The 20588-nt window shown below is 36.3% G+C and overlaps 1 protein-coding gene across 1 annotated transcript in view; it reads left to right on the plus strand.

Moving 5' to 3' along the window:
* Positions 1–2166: 2166 nt before the first annotated feature.
* Positions 2167–20588, plus strand: part of Klb (klotho beta) — a 32401-nt gene continuing 13979 nt past the window's right edge. The window contains exon 1 of the mRNA XM_046450724.2: positions 2167–3022. Within this exon, the coding sequence (XP_046306680.1) occupies positions 2198–3022 (825 nt within the window). The 5' untranslated portion in view covers positions 2167–2197. The remainder of the gene's footprint in view (positions 3023–20588) is intronic.

Genomic DNA, 20588 nt, shown 5'->3' on the forward strand with positions numbered 1-20588 from the left:
CCCAAATATTTAATAGGAAACAAAACAATTATGATCCATTTTGTTTCTTTCACTCTTTCTTTCTTTTTCTTCTTCTTCTTTTTTTAAGTATTTTGGAGGGAAGAGTGAAATCTTATTTATTTATTTATTTATTTTATGTGGTGCTGAGGATTGAACCCAGTGCCTCACATGTGAGGAGCAAATGCTCTATCACTGAGCTACAGCCCCAGCCCCTTGGGTTTTGCTTTTTTTTTTTAATATTTATTTTTTTAGTTGTAGTTGGACACAATATCTTTATTCCATTCATTTATTATTTTTATGTGGTGCCGAGGATCGAACCCAGGGCTAGGTGAGCGCTCTACCACTGAGCCACAATCCCAGCCCAGGTTTTGCTTTTGAGGTGAGGTTCTTCCTGCATTGCCCAGGCTGGACTTGATCCTCCCGCCTCAGCCTCTGGAATAGCTGGGACCACAGACACATGCCACCACACTCTGCTCCTGTTTTGATTTTTAAAGAAAAAGGGAGGGGGAGGAAGTCTGTAGTCCAACAGAGGACACAGATAAATGTACTGTGTGGTATACTGTGTGATTTATTGGGTGATAAATGCCATAATAGAAAAAAACATAGGCTGCCATGGAAACATAGAGGAGATTCACCTAAATCTAATTGCATTTCGGAGTCAGAAAAGCTTTCCGGAAGAGGTAACTGGGTGTTAAAAAATAGACATGAGCTGGATAAAGGAAGAAACCAATTGTACACAGAGCGCACACACCAATGTACAGGGATATCAGTGAGTTGGATGTGTACAACTTATTAAAGTTATTTCTTATACTGTGTGTAGTCTTATAAGGAACAAAGTTCAAAATGAGCCAGAAAAGAAGTGTCTTCTATGCTAAATCTGAGCATCACTTCTCTGAAATTTTCCCTTTCAGATAGAATATATTTATTGAGCACTTAGTATGTGTCATTCTCTAAGTGCCTTAGATGTATTAATTCATTTAAACTTCATAATAATCCATGAGTTATTATTATTATTATTATTACATAAGAGGAAATTGCAGTACAGAAAGTTTCGATATTTAAACTAGGTGGCCTGGCTTGAACTATTAACCACTATGCCTCATTAATACATAATATTTCAAATATTTAAAACATTAAAATATTTAAAACATTAAAAAATTTTAAAGGTTATTTGAAAGCTAGAAATTCTGGACAATTTTTAACAATATTTTTGTAGTTGTAGATGGGCGCAATATCTTTATTTTTATTTATTTATTTTTATATGGTGCTGAGAATCAAACGCAGTGCCTCATGTGTGTGAGACAAGTACTGTGTTTGAGTTACACGTCCAAACAGTTGTCACCCATGCATTTTCGTCTAACTTTTCCCATAACAGGAGAGGACTGAACTACAGCCCCAGCCCTCTGTACAATACTTCTTTCTGTTTATTCTTGTTCCAGAATCATGCTGTTTAAATTGTTGTGGTCTGAAAGCAGTTATGACCTCACTATTTCTCTTTCAGGTTTTCTTCTTTACTTTTTGTAATTCTACCTATTTATTCTTCAAGTAACCTTTCTCAATAATCTAACTGAACTAAATTTGAAATTAAGGGATTTTGGTGAAAAGTACACTAAATTTGTAAATTAAATTGGAAAGTATTCATGTTTCATCTAGAAAGTGCTATATTTCTCCATTCAAATCTTCTTTCAAATCTGTTAATACAGTTGGTAATATTTATTCAGATTATTCTTAGTTGTGTTTATGATTTTTATGGAAGTATAATGTCTTATGTCTTATTTATTATTGGTATACAGAAATGCTATTGACTTGTATATAAGATGGTTTTTCCTGAAATATGAAATAATAAAATTACCATTCAAAAACTCTAAAAATAGCCAAGGTATATACTTATTCAATAATGTTCAAAAGATTTGCGTCAATGTGAAAGGCTACACAGAAAATGCCATTCTTTATTCACTGTTCACATATGTTTGAGTTACACATCCAAACTGTTGTCACCCATGCATTTTCGTCTAATTTTTCCCATAACATGAGAGGACGAAACATGTGGGTGACTGCAATAGGGCCACCTCCCTCAAGTTACGTGGCTCTCCAGGACCCATCCTGAGTCTCACAGTTCAAGCTAATCATTGACAGAGCTTTACAATCACAGGCTTTTGCTAACGCGTTGATAAGACAGACCAACAGTTAGTGGCAAATGAAGCCAGGCTGTGCAGCAGGGTCTCCAGGGAATGAATGGATTTTCTTCAGAGCCGATGAAAGACACATACGCTATAGGAAAACAATGTCCAACGGTGCGCTGCAAAGATCTGTCATCCTGTCAGCATTTATTCTGCTACAAGCTGTTACTGGCCTCTCTGGAGACGGAAGAGCTATATGGTCTAAAAATCCTAATTTTAGTCCTGTAAATGCAAGTCAGCTGTTTCTCTATGACACTTTCCCTAAAAACTTTTTTTGGGGTGTTGGGACTGGAGCATTTCAAGTGGAAGGGAGTTGGAAGAAGGATGGAAAAGGACCCTCTGTATGGGATCATTTCATCCATACACACCTTAAAAATGTCAACAGCACGAATGGTTCCAGTGACAGTTACATTTTTCTGGAAAAAGACTTATCGGCTCTGGATTTTATAGGAGTTTCTTTTTATCAGTTTTCAATTTCCTGGCCGAGGCTTTTCCCCGATGGAATAGCAGCAGTTGCCAACGCAAAAGGTCTGCAATATTATAATACTCTTCTGGACGCTCTAGTACTTAGAAACATTAAACCTGTAGTGACTTTGTACCATTGGGATTTGCCTTTGGCGTTGCAAGAAAAATATGGGGGATGGAAGAATGAATCTATGGTTGATATCTTCAATGACTATGCCACATACTGTTTCCAGACGTTTGGGGACCGTGTCAAATACTGGATTACAATTCACAACCCATATCTAGTTGCTTGGCATGGATATAACACAGGTCTGCATGCTCCTGGAGAGAAGGGAAATTTAGCAGCTGTCTACACAGTGGGACACAACCTGATCAAGGTACTGTACAGCTGACTTCTTGTTATATCTTCAGAATATATAGGCAGCAGAAGTTAAAAAGAAACACTAGGAAATTTATCTCTATTTAAATGATCCTCTTGATTGAAATCAGCTCAAGTACTTTTAGGCTCATTCACAAGTTCTATCTTCAAATTTTATTTTAAAATGGGGTGTGTTTTATTTGCCTAAGCTATTATTAATGCATTAATCTAATTAGTCTCTTCCAAGAGGAAACTGAGACTGTTTTAAAATTTACAATTATGCATTAGAATGTGAGAATGTGAGTTTACTTTCTTTCTGTGGGAAACCAGTATTTTGCACATTTAATTGTTGGAACCATTTTCTGACATGTCATTCATTTCAGAATTATGTTAAAGGATGACCCTTTCAAACAGGCATTTGTTGTTAGCATTGCTATTCTTAGTGGTACTTAGCTATAGTGAGATACATAAATGTTAGCTAATGAATAGTACTAAATACAGAAACTGAAATAAATGTACTTCACACTTAGTTTTGTGTTGTATGACAGAAAAGATGAGATTAATTGTACTGGAAGTTAAAATTAAACTGCTAATATAAAAACTGGGAAGAATGTGTTCTACCAAGTATGTTAAAGTGGTGTATTTCAAAAGCTAGAGCTTATCTTGGGAAATGTTAAACTTATTAAAACAATAGTAAAATATAACAAAATAAGAGCTAATAGATATTGATTGTTATGTCCTACAGACTACATTAAGTACTTTACATGCATTGACATGTTTGATCCTCATAACAACCTTATGAACTAGGTCCTATAATTGTTCCCATTTTAAAGGTGAGGAAACTTAAGCTTAGGTAGATTAAATAATTTGCCCAAGGTTACAGGGAAAAAAATGCAGCTCTTGTGAAGATGAGGTTCATAATTGATGACATAATTAAAACATCATCCTTATTAAAAGTCTTTTTTAAAGTAATCTTTCAGAAATTTTCAAGAGTTTTAGCCTCACTTGGAGACTAACATATAGAATTAGATTTAACTTTTGAGTCAAAGAGTTTACTTGAAAAAATAAATTATTCAATCCCTTTTACATTTTAAAAATGGGAAAATAAATTATTAATTGGATTTTATACTGTGCTAGGGGATGTACTTTGAAGGAGCAAATGTTAAACATGTAGAAATTTTTTAAAAAATTATTCAGGAACATAAAACTACTTCAGGCTAAACTTTCTTTTATTGGATCTTCTGGATATATATATATATATATATATATATATATATAGACAATAATGCTATGGTTTTGATTACATCAGCCCTTGTAGGAAATGGATTGTATGATCATTTCAAGGTCATTTGCATATATTTTAATAGAATTGATATAGAACATATTATTAATGTGTGGGTATACTGTGACTTCAAAATGTAAGAAATTAAATAGGAGAAAATTTATATAGCTATTTAATAACTAAGATACACATGTTTTAAAACATTTTTAATCGAACTCTTTTAATTATTTTTTAAATCATTTTTAGTTGTCAATGAACCTTTATTTTATTTATGTCCAGTATTGAGAATCGAACCCGGTGCCTTACACATGCTAGGCAAGTGCTCTACCACTGAGCTACAACTTCAACCCTGGCTCTTTTAATTATTAAGACAATTCATGCTCATGTAAACTTAAAAATATTAGATTGTACCAAAAGATATAAAATAAAAGTGTTAGCCCCTTTCTTCCCCTCTAACAATCCCAACCCAAGGAAACTATATTCTTTTTAAAGTTTCCTATATAAACACATACCAGGCATAGGTTTATTTAAACTTCGTATAAGAAAAAATATTTTAAATTGTTGATAAGTTTCAGTTACCTGGAAAAGTGTTAATAATTATGATTTTCATGAAAAAACATGTTCTAGTGATTAAAGCCTTAAAAACTGACAATCTGGTAAAAATAAAGAGGAAAAAAGCATTAACTTACAAATGGATATTACTTTCACCCTTAACTAATAAAATACTGTATTTTCCATATGCTTTCCATTTTCATCTAATTTTAGATAAGCTCTGCCTTCAATGCAAAATTAGTATTTTCTGATAGGGACATAAATTTCATTATTTTTAAACTGAAGGATTCATTTTTAAATAATTGCTTCCCAAATAATTTCTTTTATCTCCTTAAAATTTCTAAATAACTAGACTAAGTAAATGTTGTAAGTGGTCCCTTGAAATCGGTCACAAAGTGAAATTCTCCACATAACCCAGTGACCTATCATTCCAGAAAGAAATCTTGCAATGGTTTGGCAGCCTGGGTGCCACTTGTCCCCACTTGTCCCCTCTCTGTCCTTGCTTTAACATAGAATAGATTCATTTGATATTTTACGTTGCAATGAAGTAATTTTTCCTTAACTTTTCCTCTTTTGACCCAGAAGAAGCATTCTTTAGCATTTGTTTTTAGTCCAAAAACATTGAGTTAAATAAGCCTCAAGTAAAACTCAATTCATAGGTAGTTAGTTATAGACTACTTTATTCCCCCATTCTCAGCTAATGAAAAAACTTCAGAGTGACTATTGGAGACCCTTTAGTTGTAGAATGATATTGAAGACTCCATCTTCATTTAAAATGTCCTGATTTGGGGGCTGGGATGTGGCTCAAGCGGTGGCGCGCTCACCTGGCATGCGTGCAGCCCGGGTTCGATCCTCAGCACCACATACAAACAAAGATGTTGTGTCCGCCAAATACTAAAAAATAAATATTAAAAAATTCTCTCTCTCTCTACCTCTATCTCTCTCACTCTCTCTTTAAAAAAAAAAAATGTCCTGATTTGGAGGGAACCTGAATGGTCTGTCAGGTCCAAGACTGACTTGGAATTTAGATGTCACATTATTACAGATCTGGTGATTATCTTGGAGCAAGTCTAAACCTCTGGTAAAAATTTTCAATAATCCCACCTACTAATGGATGCTCTGCTCTTGAGGTTTTAACACTGTCCAGAACAGAATGAGGGTGCATGTTTTGACTTGACTATCTTTGAGCACAGTAATCACCACTTTAAATACCTATAATCTCTGTGGCCACCTTGCCAGATAACTATTATTATCCCCCCTTAGAGAGTGCTGTTTCTAATACACACAATGTTGACGACCTGCATGAAATTCATTAGTGGCTCCCCAAAGATTCCAGGGTAAAGTCTCAATTTTTCACCAAGGCCGTCAAGACACAACCCCCAGCCTCCCCTTCAGTCTCCTTTCTGGCCACTGTCTCATCCCACTGCCAATGCCACCCCTTGCACCTCACATTTCATCCTAATTCCCTGCTGCCAAGATACCAAATTTACCTTACTGTTCCTTTGCACCCAGCCTCTTGGAGCATGCTCTCTCTGGCTAAACTGCCCTTCTTAGTCCCTGCTTCACCCACCTGGTGGCCTTTAAGACTCACTTTAGGGCTGGGGGTATAGCTCAGTTGGTAGAGTGCTTGCCTCACATGCACATAACCCTGGGTTCAATCCCCCATACCATAAAAAAAGACTCATTTTATTAGACAGTTACCACCTCTAGGCTATTCCCTACCCATCAGAGTTAAGCACCCCTCCTGTGTACTCCCACAAGATGTCCTTGCTTCTGTGTAGCATTCACACCACATGGAACCTTTCTGTCCACATGGAACCCTTCTGTCCTCCCAACTCAAGTGAGAGTTCCTTGAAAGGGGAAACATGGTGTTGTTGTTTTGTTTTGTTTTGTTTTGTTTTGTTTTTTTGGTTATTTGGGGGTTTTGGTTTTATTTTGTCTTTATGTTCCCAGCACCTAACACAGGATATTTAATATACATTAGGGTATAGATGTTGGTTGAATGCATGACTTAGGATTTCTACCTTAAACTTTGTAATTAAAAAAAATGTCAAGTTCAATCTTCATATTTCATCACATTATTGCTAATTCTTAAAGTATATTAAGAATATATTAATATGCCTACATTAATCAAGTGATGTATTAGACACTGTTGGTTGCAGGTGACAGATCTAATTCAAGTTGGCTTTAGCAAAAAAGGGTAATTTCCTGACTCAGTTACCAGACTACAGGGATGAATAGACTCAGTAACCAGGATACCCTCAGAGTGGGCTTTATCTCCATCTCTTACATCCAGTTCTTCTTGTGGTTTGATGTCAGTTTTTCCTTTGTAGAGGAAGGATTTCTCTCTCTTAAGTTCAGGTTTTTCAATTCCATAAACAGATTTGGCCCATTAGGACCAGGCTCTTGGCTCTCAGCAAAGCCCCAAGGGTTCACATTAGTAATGACAGTAATGATGTCTGCTTCCATTCTATTTTTAAATCAATAAATTCATATAGTAATTTAAATTTGTAGATTTTCCTCTTAAAATGGAATACTTGAGAGCTTCTGAGTAATCATTCACAGAAGTTTGGATAAATGAATTTGTTCATGAGACAATAAGTCATTCAGTTCATTACTCTACTAAATACTGTCAGCCTCCATGACAGTTTGAACATTTCATGAATTTAATCTTTTTCTTTTTTTCTTTTTTGAGATTGTGTCTTGCCAAGTTGTCTAGGCTGGTCTCTCAAACTCATGGGCTCAAGTGATCCTCCTGCCTCAGCTGCCTCAGCATCTGGGACTGTAGGCCTACACCAGAACATCCAGCTAACATGTCATCTTTCATAGATAGATACAGTGCAAGAGTTTCTCAGCCTCAGCACTGTTGACATTTGGACCTGATAATTCTTCATTGTAGTGGACTGTCCCTTGCGTTGTAGGATGTTTAGCAGCAGCCCTGGCCTCTACCTACCTCATCCCCATCCCCACTCTCCCATTCCTCCCATTCACATTCCTGCTTCCAGGTTTTTCACCTACTGGGTTTACTACCCCTACTGGCTTGGTATTATTTGTGAAATACTTGAGAGAGCTGCCTCAAACCATTTCTTCTTCTTTTTTTTTTGGGGGGGGGCGGGCACCAGGGATTGAACCCAGGGGCTCTTAACCACCAAACCACATCCCCAGGCCTTTTTTATATTTTATTAGAGACAGAGTCTCACTGAGTTGCTTAGGGCCTCGCTAAGTTGCTGAAGCTGGGTTTGAACTCGCGATCCTCCTGCCTCATCATCTTTCACATTAACATACATTTATTTATTTATTTGTTTGTTTGTTTATTTATTTATTTATATGGGAGATTGAACCCAGGGGCAACTAACCACTGAGCCACAGCCCTTTCTTTCCTTTCTTTCTTTCTTTCTTTCTTTCTTTCTTTCTTTCTTTCTTTCTGTATTTTATTTAGGAGTCTCCCTGAGTTGCTTAAGGCTTCGCTAAGTTGCTGAGGCTGGCTTTGAACTTTCTATCCTCCTGTCTCAGCCTTACAAATTGCTGGGATTACAGGAGTGCACCACTATGCCAGCCTGTTAGTTATTTATGAACAAAACATTATACTAACTTTAAAAAAATCTTGTTCTATTCTTTTAAACAAATTTCAAGAATTTAAATAAAATGCTATATAATAAATTTTTACTCATTTTCGATGCCATACAATGTTTTACAAAGTTTCTGGGTTTTTGTTGTTGTTGTTGTTTTTTTGGTTTTTGTTTTTGGGGGGTATCACTTAATGTTGAACCTTTTTCTGGTTTTTCGTTTGTTCACATATTCAAATATCACATGTACTATTTTATTTACTAAAATGCTTTTATTTAAAATTTTCTTTTAGTCTTTTTTTTTTTCCTAAGTGTTTGGTGCTGGGGATTGAACCCAGGGCCTCACACATGCTAGGCAAGCACTGTACAGTGAACTATATCCCCATCCCTTAAATTCTATTTTTGACTGGGTATGGTGGTGCATACTTGTAATCCCAGCAGCTAAAGAGGCTGAGACAGGAGGATCAAGAGTTCAAAGCCAGCCTCAGCAATTTAGCAAGACCCTGTCTCTAAATAAAATATTTTAAAAAAGGGCTGGATATGTGGCTCAGTAGTTAAGTCCTCCTGGGTTCAATCCCTGGTACCAAAAAAAAAAAAAAAAAAAAAAAGTTTGGACACCTATAATACCAGAGACTCGGGAGGCTAAGGCAGGAGGATCACAGATTCAAGACCTTCCTGGGTAATTTAGTAAGATCATCTCAAAGTAAAATAAAAAGAGCTGGGAATGTAGCTCAGTGATAGAGTTCAGTTTCTAGTACCTCAAAGAAAAAAATATTCTGAAGGAAAAATTTATATCCTACAATAAATGGAGGACCAATATTTTTAATACCCCCAAATAATACATAACATTTAAATACTAATTCCTCAACTTTGCTCCACCTAATGTCATCTACTATATAAAAAACAGTAGGTGTAATAGGCTTAGAAAACACCACTGAGGGTGGGGCTGGGGTTGTGGCTCAGAGATAGAGCGCTCGTCTAGTATGTATGAGGCACTGGGTTTGATCCTTGGCACCACATAAAAAATAAAATATAATAAAGATATTGTGTCCACCTATAATTAAAAAATAGATTAAAAAAAGAAAGAAAAGAAAACACCACTGAAGGCTGGGGATATAGCTCAGTTGGTAGAGTGCTTGCTCTGTATGCACAAGGCCCTTGGTTCAATCCCTTACCCCACCAAAAAACAAACAAACAAAAACACTGAATTGTGTAAGTTTTACTCAGCACTTTAGTGTACACTTAGTACCAAATCCAAACACAGTATGTCATTTAAAAATGTCATAAAATGCTTTTTCTTACATAAGTAGGAGAATTTAAATAATGAGCATTATTTTTAACTAAGAAAATGCCAATATATGTTTATGTATTACTAGCACTTTAACTATTCATAATTAATACTTTAAACTTGAAAATAAACTATACAGTCTTCAATAAAATAGGCTATAAACAATATATGTCAATGCTTTTTTGTATACCACACGCAAATGATGAAATTATTTTCAACATTCCTCAGGGATTCAAGAGATTGCTTAATATGTTCAAGGAAGCTCTTAAGACAAAAAACAATATTGGGAAACCCTACCTTAGGTCAAGGCCTCACCAAGCTGTTCCTGCACCACGGATTAGATTGGTATTCTTTGGAAGGGGGTGAAGCTCAGCTCAAGCATGCTTAGCACGCTTGAGGCCCTGGGTTTAATCCCCATCACCAGAAAAATAAGATTGTATTTCCTCCCTGTTTTCCCACCTTCCTGAGGAACTCTCTTTTAACATTTCTTGGCATTCCTCAAACACACAATGCTGGACATGCATCAGGTATTTGTTATATAAATTGATTGTTTTCAATTTGAGGGGAGATCTACCTTGTCCCAGAAAGGATTTAAACCTGCAATGGGCCAGAAATGAATTCCATATGTGTACACATGCAGAGGCATAAACATATAGTCTTTTCAACACACACAAATCAATTATGTGCATTTGTTTCTAAAAAAAAAAAAATTGTGTGTTAGGGATTAAACTCAGGGCTTTGCACATTCTAGGCAAGCACTCTACCACTGAGCTATATCTCCAACCTGTGAGAATATTTACGTTGAAAACAATCTTGGAACAATGAGCAGAATTTGGATAACTGTTAAAGCTGTATGGTGTATTTATGAGGTTTCATTATGTTCTTTCTATTTTCGTGTATTATGACAATTTCCATAAAAAAAGTAAAAAGTAAAGCCGGGACCAATGGCACACACCTGAAATCCCAGCCACTCAGGAGGCTGTGGGCAGAAGGATCTCGAATTTAAAGCCAGACTTCAGCAATTTAGAGAGAGTCTGTCTCTAAATAAAATGTAAAAAAAAAAAAAAAAAAAAAAATGGGCTGGAGATGTGTTCAGTGGTTAAACATCCCTGGGTTCAATCCCTGGTACCAAAAAAAAAAAAAAGTAAAAATATCGTTTTATATTTAAAGATAATGAAAAATAAAACAACCATCTTTACATAGTTCTCTTAAAGGTTCTGTATTTGTATGATTACTAGCCAAGCCTTCTTTGTCAACATGTTAATGCAACTTTCTTTTCTAAAAAATATTTTTAGTTGTAGATTGTCAAAATATCTTTATTTTTTTTAATGTGGTGCTGAGAATCAAATGCAATGCCTCACACTTGCTAAACAAATGCTCTACCACTGAGCCACAACTCCAGCTTTGCAACTGCTTTCTTTTTTTTTAAATATTTATTTATTTATTTATTTTTAGTACTCGGCAGACACAACATCTTTGTTGGTATGTGGTGCTGAGGATCGAACCTGGGCCGCACGCGTGCCAGGCGAGCGCGCTACCGCTTGAGCCACATCCCCAGCCTGCAGCTGCTTTCTTAAATTGATATTTAAGAAGACCCCAGGGCCAGGCATGGTAGCACATGCCTATAATCCCAGCAACTCAGAGGTTGAGGCAGGAGGATTGCAATTTCAAACCAACCTTAATGGCAAGGCCCTAGCTAACTTAGTAAAACTCTGTCTCAAATTTTTAAAAAATAATTTAAAAGGGCTGGGGATGTGGTTAAGTGGATAAGTGCTCCTAGGTTCAATAAAACAAAAACAAGGAATTTTTACCAGGGCATGGTACTGCATGCCTATAATACCAGCTACTCTGAACACTGAGTCAAGATTGCATATTTGAGTTCAGCCTTTACAACTTAGCAAGACTTATATCCAAATATATGTATGTACGGACTGGGAGTATAGCCAAGTGATAGTGTGCCCTGAGTTCAATCCCCAGTATTAAAGAAGAAAAAAGAAGGATTTTTAAAAACTCCCTTGTTAGAGTTGGGTTGAAAGAGAATAATATACCAGGCATTATTACATCACAGGCACACATTACAGGCACCCACCTATAATCCCAGTGGCACGGGAGGCTGAGGCAGGAGGCTGAGACAGAAGGATCTCAGGTTCAAAGCCAGTCTCTAAGCAACTCAGTGAAACCCTGTTTCTAAAGAAAATAAATAAAATTATAATATATAATGTTTATTTATTTATATGGGGCTGGGGATGTGACTCAGTGGTAAAGAGCACCTAGGTTCAATCCCTGGTACCAAAAGAAAAACAGAAAGAGAATAACATAACAAAATTAACTTTTTCTAAGTTTTATAGCTAAAAGAAAAAAAAAAACTAGCCAATGACAGAAAAATGAAGACAAAAAACAAAAACAAAAAACTTTATTTACTTTCTATCTTCCACTACTTTCCCTTCCTATATCAAAAGGAGAAAAAAGAGGAGAGAAGATGAAAGAACACCATATGATCTTGGTTCTTAAAAGGAAGGATTGAGACAATTATTACAGATAGCTTTTGACATTCCATCCTAATTGTACGTGTGTGAGGTGCTGGGGACAGAACCCAGGACCTCCCACGCTAGAAACGCACTCTACCATAGAGTTATACCTCCAGCCTGTTCATGTGATTTTAATTTTTATTTGCTTGAAACTTCAGCATCCCATAAAGTGATATTAAATCACATAAGTGTGCCCTCAACAATATCATTTAGAGTTTAAATAAATGAGTTAACACATTTCATTTAATTAACTAATGCAGAATTCCTATATTATAATCCCAACCATCTCCATTAGGACCCAAGATGTCTCTAACAAAATACAACAAATACGACCAGACAAGTTAAAATTAGTACTCATATAGACAATTTTAATCAAATTTGAATAAGTAAAAAAAACTGTGCATGGAGAATTGCCCAAAACAGTTTCTACAATCTAATTATCTTTTTTTTTAGTTATAAGTCATGTAAAAAAACAATTTGCAGGCCAAAATTGGTATTAGAAAGCCTTCAAGAGAGCAATATTTACTTTTCTAACCATTAAGTAGAAAAAGTTATACTTTAGTGAATGATTAACAAGAGTTTAAATAAATGTAATTATAAATGCTTTTAGAATAATATTTTAATTCTATTTAAACAGCTTGATTTGATATAAATACTCTCATACATGGAAAATTAGGCCCAACAGAAGATCAAAAAAATATAGTAAGTAATGGAAATGATCTGGATACAATGAAGCAATGAATTGAGGGAAAACTGACATTACTTTGTAACATGAAATAAGTCATTTAATTGCAAATATAAAGTCTGGTTGAGAAAACTCAACATTAGAAAATAGTCTATAAAAATATTCTATGTCAACAGAAAAAGATAGTATTACAATAGCTGAACATTAACAACAATTCTGTTACTATAAAGCAGCAGAGATGTTGAAAATAGACCAGAACCCTCTAACTTATTGTAGAGTGAATCACAGAAGTAAGTAAAGTAGTCTTTGGGTGAGCTATTGATGTTACTTAAAAGATGTTTTGGAAAAACTCAGAGATTGATGAAAGCTGGTATCTTTTAGTAGTTAAGAGACTTTGCTGCTTGGTTTTCTAGTGTCTTATCTTGTTCAGAGATTATGTGACTAAGTCTTAAATAAAGGGCAAGGGGTTACTGTTATTGATTCTTCTTTCAAGATAATGGCCTCCTTCTATCTTATTTTGAACATCAACAAATTATTATGGGGTAAAATATGTTCTTTTTTTTTTGGGGGGGGGGGGCGGTGCTGGGAATCAAACCCAGGGCCTTGTGCATGCAAGGCAAGCACTCTACCAACTGAGCTATATCCCCAGGCCCTGAAATATATTCTTTTTTTTAATATTTATTTTTTAGTTATAGTTGGACACAATACCTTTATTTTGTTTATTTATTTTTATATGGTGCTAAGGATTGAATCCAGGGCCTTGCACGTGCTAGGCGAGCTCTCTACAGCTTGAGCCACAACCCCAGCCCCTAAAATATATTCTTAATACAAAAATGGAATAACTGAATTTTATTTTTATGTTCCTATTTTTTTTTCTTTGAGATTTTGAGAATTTGGGGGAACCGAAGAGTATGAGCATAAAAAGCAACTGAATTTACTGACAGAGCCAGGCATAGTGGCACATGCTTGAAATCCCAGCAACTAGAGAGGCTAAGAGAGGAGAATTGCAAGTTTGAGACCTGTTTGGGTAACTTAGCAAAAAAACTGTCTCAAAATAAAAAAGGGGTGGGGGCGCTAAGGGGCTGGGGGTGTAGCTCAGTGGTAGAGCATCTCTGGGTTCAATACCCAGTATCAAAAGAAGAAATATTCACTGACAAACTGTTTCAATCACTTCTCTCAACTTTTCTAAATTATAAAAATAATGCATTTTTATTAGAAAACAAATAATACAGAAAGATATTAAGATATATCATTTTTCACTAAAAATGAAAGGTCCCCTGTTTTCCTTACTCTTTAACTGCATACCCCACTGCTAATAACCTGTTCAAATTTTTGTCTATGATTACATAAACACATACATATTGTCATTTTTTAAATAAAATTTGATCATTTCACTTTAGTTATCATTTCTGGCTAATCAAAATGTAGAAGTATATTGCTTTTATTCTATTATTTCTGTGGGTCTTTATCCTATTAGATGTAACAGCCCATCTGAAGACAAAGCCTGTCTTATTAATCTTTTTTTCTAAATGTCTACTGCAGTACCTTATGTTTATTGAATAAATATTTGTAGGCTTGAATTTAAGCAAATGGACAAAAACTGAAAACAGGTTACTCTGAAACAATAGCCAGATAGGATCTGGGATATAATTGAGTGGTAGAGGGCTTGCTTAGCATATGAGAAGCCCTCCTGGGTTTAATCCACAGCACTGCAAACAAACTTGTTTTTTGCTGATTGTATATAATTTTCTGAAAGGAAAAGAATGAACCAGAAGAAAATGCTGATGAGCTCCCCATTAGACAGTGAGGGGATGCCCCAGCTAGTGAAGCAGAGTGAAGCAGGAGAAAGGCATCATTGAAGCTATGAGTTCTTAAGACCCTCTGCCAAATCTCCACCTCCGCAAAAAAAAAAAAAAAAAAAAAAAAAAAAGGAAGCAGAAGAAGCAGAAGAAGCAGCAAACTTGATGGCTCTTAATGCAATCATTATTCAATTTGATCATCAAAGTCTTTAAGACTTTAAGAACCATTCCACTCTTATTTGAAATTGGCACTGTCCAAAATGCTATGTAGGCAGAGCATCTCTGTCCTTCCAGTCTAATTACAGTGGTATAAACATCACCGTCCTCAGGGAAAGGCAGTCAATGTAGGGGTGATCCCAAAGGAATTCAGTTAGCCTTGCTGATTCTAGGAAAGAGGCATGTTACACGCTGTGCTGGGCACTTGGATAACCACATGGTTTTCTAAACACCCCAAATTTGCTGGCAGGTCCTCCATGACCTTTATGATTGTCTTGATTTCCAGTAATATATAAATATATTTTCTTCTCAGCATGCAAGAGTGGGGTGTTGTAGTTTCTTTCTGGGACTATTTAGTTCTTTTAATAGCCAAATACATTTTAAAAAATAAAAATTTATAACAATGTGTTGTGGTTCATGTCAAATAGCCCTTCCCCAACAGCTTCAAAATTTAGAACTGGCAGACATACGGAAAGCAGGAGGGTGGGGAAAAGTGATTAGAGCCCTGGGTTCAAGTCCTGACACCATCACTGTTCAGTCTCAGTTTATTCTCTAAAATGGGACGTGTAAGACCTTTCTTGCAGAAGCTGTATTATCAACAACAGGTCATAGCTGATTCACCAGGAGCATTCATTCAACAAGTATTCTATGCCTGTGTACAACTGTGAATAAAATAGATAGTTGCCATACTTAAGATTTTAGTTAGGTGACCCATGTTCTGTAATTCAGCAACTGGGAAGGGTAAGACAGGAGGATCACAAGTTCGAGGCCAGCCTGAGCATAAACTAAAAGGGACTGAAGATAGTGTAGTGGTAGAGCATCCCTGGGTTCAATCCCTAGTACTGCAAAACAAACTAACTAACAAAAAATAAAGGTCCTAGGCCAGGTGTGGATCCAAGTTTTGTGGGCCTGACACTTATAAATGAGAAAAATATCTCAAAAAAATTACTTCAGACTTGAAAAGTCAGATATCTTTTTTTCCTAAGGTCCTTGCAGGAATACCAGAAATTCTTACCTAGAAATGCGTCCAATTGTAGCCTGGTTTTCCAATCCACATAGAATATCACCAAGGACCTGGGTCAGTGAAAGGCCCTGAAGCTTAGCTTCATTAGTCATGATAAATCTGCCTTTGCTGCAGGCCCTGAAAATGGTAGGTCTTATTTTTTATTATTATAATAATACATTATTTATAATTTCCAGGGTGGCTTCTATATTGACTGTCTTTAACTCTTTGTTCTTAAATTCTGAGGAAAGGCTTCAAGTCAGCAACTCAGGCCATTTTAGCTTCAATTTTACTGAAGCTAACATAAATGTTATTATAGCTGTGTAATAACATTTATGTTACTTAAAATATTATTTCAGGCTTGGCACTGTGGCACAAGCCTGTAATCTCAGCTACTCAGTAGGTTGAGGAAGGATTGCAAATTGGAGGGCAGCCTGGGCAACCTAGTGAGATCCTGTCTCAAAAAAAAGAGGCAATGAGTGCTGGGAATATAACTTACTTATAGAATGTGTCTGAGTTCAATCACCAGAGCTTGGGCAGGAGGTGGGGTGAATAGAATGGGTACAATATTCTTCTTATGAAAGGTAGCAATAATTGTATTTATTTATTTATGATGCTGGGGACTAAACCCAGGGCCTCAGGCACTCTAGGCAAACACTCTGTCACTGAGCCACATCCCTAGCCCAAAGGTGGTAACTTTTGTTAATACTGAATTGTCTCCTAAAATTAATGAAAGTAAAATATATTTTCCAAGAGAAGTTAAGATTGTCAAAAAATTTAACTAAATAATGGCTACATAATGATGTACTTTAAGGCAATAATAGTCACATATGTTTTTAGCAATGAACACTAAAGTTTGCCTTCATTAACCAGTCAATAAATATGTGTGGAATTCAGGATAAATTAATGTTAAATAATCTGGAAGAGGAACATTTGTAATTAGCATAAAACTTGACACACACACACACACACACACACACATATAAAGAAGTGCTGAATAGATGAAAACAGAATCAAATTGAGATTAATCCCAGTCCAAAAGGACAACGAATGAAACTCAAACCACTACGAATGATAAACAAGGACAAACGTCTACTCGCAAAAATGGGAAAGGTAAGGGCTTAGGAGTAACCTGCAGGAGACTCTTCATGCCCCATCACATTTCCATTGTGATTTTTCATAGCAAGTTGAATTATTTTCAACTTTCTATTTCAAAGTACTTCACGTTTACACTTTCATAGGGTCTTCACCTCTATGGTCTCATTAGATCTTCACAATAGTTCTTTAGAGTATTTATTTTTAGCTCCGTATAATGAAGGAGGAAACGGGGATCTCTGAGAGGGAAATGATTTGTTTGAGATCATAAAGCTTATAAGTAGCAGAACCAGCACTAGAGCTCAGGTCTCCCACTTGCCAGACCAGTGTCATTCATTTCCCCTATAGGACCATGTAGGTGAGTAACACCTTTATGTCATTCTCAAAGGCCATTTATTCACAAATAAAGCTATCAGTGTTTTGCAACAGATGGTCAAAGAACACTGAAACCAATGGGAAAAAAAAAGTATGGAAAGCAATTTGGGAATTTAATACAATTTAAAAACTAAATAATCCTGGGCTGGGATTATGGCTCAGCAGTAGCACACTCGCTTATTGCGTGCAAGGTCCTGAGTTCGATCCTCAGCACCACATAATAAATAAATAAATAAATAAATAAATAAATAAATAAGATAAAGGTATTGTGTCCAACTACAACTGAAAAATAGGTATTTGTAATAAATAAATAAATAAATAGTCCAGCTACGCATGGTGGCACATGCCTATAATTCCAGTGACTCAGGAGCTGGGGCAGGAGGATTGCAAGTTCTGGGCCAGCTTCAGCAGTTTAGCAAGATCCTGTCTCAACATAGCTTAGTGGTAACTTCCACTGTGTTCAATCCCCAGGACAAAAAAAAAAAAAAAAGTCCATTCCTAGGATAACCAAAAGGAAATAATTCAAATAAATTAAAAGCTATATGCACAAAATTAGTTATTACCATATTATTTATCACAGGAGAAAAGAATGAATAAAAACAAGTTAATTTTGGGCTGAGGATACAGTTCTTCTGGTAGAGTACTTGCCTAGCATGCACAAGGCTCTGGGTTCAAATCCTCAGCACCATAAAAAAAATAATTAATTTCTATTAAAAGAGAGATGCCCAAGTAAATCATATTTTATCAAACTGTTGAATTGTGATACTATTAAGATAATTATGAAACTAAAATAATGGGAAATGTTTAAAGTGATTTTAACTGGGAAATGTATTTGGAAAGGCTGAACAGGAACACAGAAATATGAAAACATTGTTATGATTTTGGAGCTTTTAAATAAATTTTCTTTAACAGATTTTATTTAATACTTTTAGTAAGTAGCTTTTTAATAACAGACTAGTTTACAGTTCACATGAAGAAACGTGACTAAAATCATGCAAAGATATGGAAAATTTAACTTTTGGCAAAGGATTGAGAGTTCCTTTAATGCCCATGTATGATGTGCTGAGTTTGTGCATTTGTCCTCACTCCATCCTTTCCACCAATGCCCCTCATGTTCTCCTGACCTCTAACCCTCTCCTCATCTCTTTCTTAAGTTGTGCCTGCTATCTTATTTGTTTCCTATCTTCCACAGAATTTATCTGAGTCTGTACTTCCAGGGGTATCAAAGGCAGCAGGCATGTTAGACTGGAGGAGGGAACCAGAAGAGATATTAGCCTCCCACCCCGCCTCACTGTCTCAATGACATGGGCCCCTGAGACCTGGCTCAAAAGGAAAAAACAGCTCACTTCCCTGTTAAGCTAGGGAATCTAAAGAACAAAGGCTGAAGCTCCCTTAACTCATCATTCCAAAGGTAGATGGCCTTGTGCAAGATAGTGGGTAACCTTGGGGAACTGTCCATGCCGCTGTGCAAGGGTGCTGGGCCCAGTTTGCATTCTACGAATCCTATTTTAGTCTTTCCAACAGAACTCCTTTATGAGTGTAATTCAAATAACACCTGTAGATATCCCTGTTTCATCAAGATTTGTGTCAAATTCACTATCTCGGAGCAAAACATTTTTACCTTGTGACTTGGCAAAAGGACCAAGGTATAACCATATATACCACAGAGAGAACCTCCCCCATTCTCGACGGAGAACGGAGAGGCTGTCTTCAACCCTGAGTAAAGATAACCTCAGATACCTTGATAGCCTATGCAAATAGCAGCAATGGTGAAAGAGACACAGTGGAACATGAAGGTCACCTTGGGGTATGATAATACATGCATATGGGTATCCAGAAAACAGGTGGGAAAGGCCTTGCTGAGGTATAATATGCCTGTTGCTCTCTATGCTGCTCTGTGTTTCGTTTAAATTCTTATGGAACCAAGATTTTTATCACAGCCTAGGTCATCTTTCGTATAATTTCTGAAGTAGGTAACTATTACATCTCTTTTGAATAAATTCTTCTGCCCTGTTTTTCCCTATTAGGCGTGCTGATTCCAATTAGGACTAGGTTAATACATTGATGCTGATTGTACCTCACCCTCTCTTTAGCATCCCGTAGTATCTTATTTGCAAGGCAGCTAGTTTACACATGTGTGGTGCTTTTCTGGGTACATATCAGAGGCACATGACAGCCCTGAAGAGAGCTGCTGGTCACTGTGTTCTCTATGGATGAAAGCACTCAAGCTACGGAGAGATGAAATGAACAATGAGAATAAAGCAAAGAACACCCCTGCCCCCACCTGAATCCTAGTAATGCGCTTTTTATTTTGAAACAAAATAAAAAGGAAAGAAAGAAAGAAAGAAGGGGCTGGGGTTGTAGCTCAGCAGTAAAGCGCTCGCCTAGCATGTGCGAAGCCCTGGGTTCGATCCTCAGCACCACATAAAAATAAAATAAAGGTATTGTGTCCATCCACCACTAAAAACTATTTTAAAAGAAAGAAAACACTTTTCAAGATTTTCCTCAGTGTTTCTAGCCCCAGAAAATTCCACAGAGTGGCTAAGACCATGTAAGGCTGTATGCCACGTGTTCCCTGCTCCTCTGTGATTCCTTCCAGAAGCTCTGACCTCAGGTCAGAGGAAGACAAGAGGCTAGAGTCTAAATTATTCTGAGAGAAAATGTTCTTAAAGATTTCCAGGGCTGTGGTTGTGACTCAGTGGTAGGGTGCTCGCCTAGTGCGCTGAGGCCCTGGGTTCGATCCTCAGCACATATAAAAATAAATAAATAAAAACAAAGGCATTGAATACAACTAAAAGAATTTTTAAAAAGAAAGAAAGAAAAAGAAAAAGAAAGAAAAGAAAAAATTTCTAGGTGTTTCCAGGATCTCCCAGTGAAAATCTAGTAAGATCAGAGATGCCTCAAGGCATCTACACCTGTAGAAAATCTTCCAAGGAATGATTTAAATTAGCTTTCCTTGCATTAAGGAGGATGGCACCAGTTTTGGAATCCTCACCCCTTACATCAACACAAACTTTCCCCACCCTAACAGGATTTATAGAACATTTTCAAGCTCATAAGATCTAACCAGTTTGAATTCATTGCTCATATTTATTATTTTTGACCTACAAAAAGGCAGTTTCAAATGGTTTGTCCTGATATAAACATCACCTTTGAGAAAAAGAAAAGCTAAGGAACAAAACTAAAAGGGCATCAT

Source organism: Marmota monax, unplaced genomic scaffold (genome assembly GCF_021218885.2).
Source record: "Marmota monax isolate L192 unplaced genomic scaffold, Marmota_monax_Labrador192_F-V1.1 WCK01_AAM20220418_F8-fsc00025, whole genome shotgun sequence".
NCBI classification, from domain to species: Eukaryota; Metazoa; Chordata; class Mammalia; order Rodentia; family Sciuridae; genus Marmota; species Marmota monax.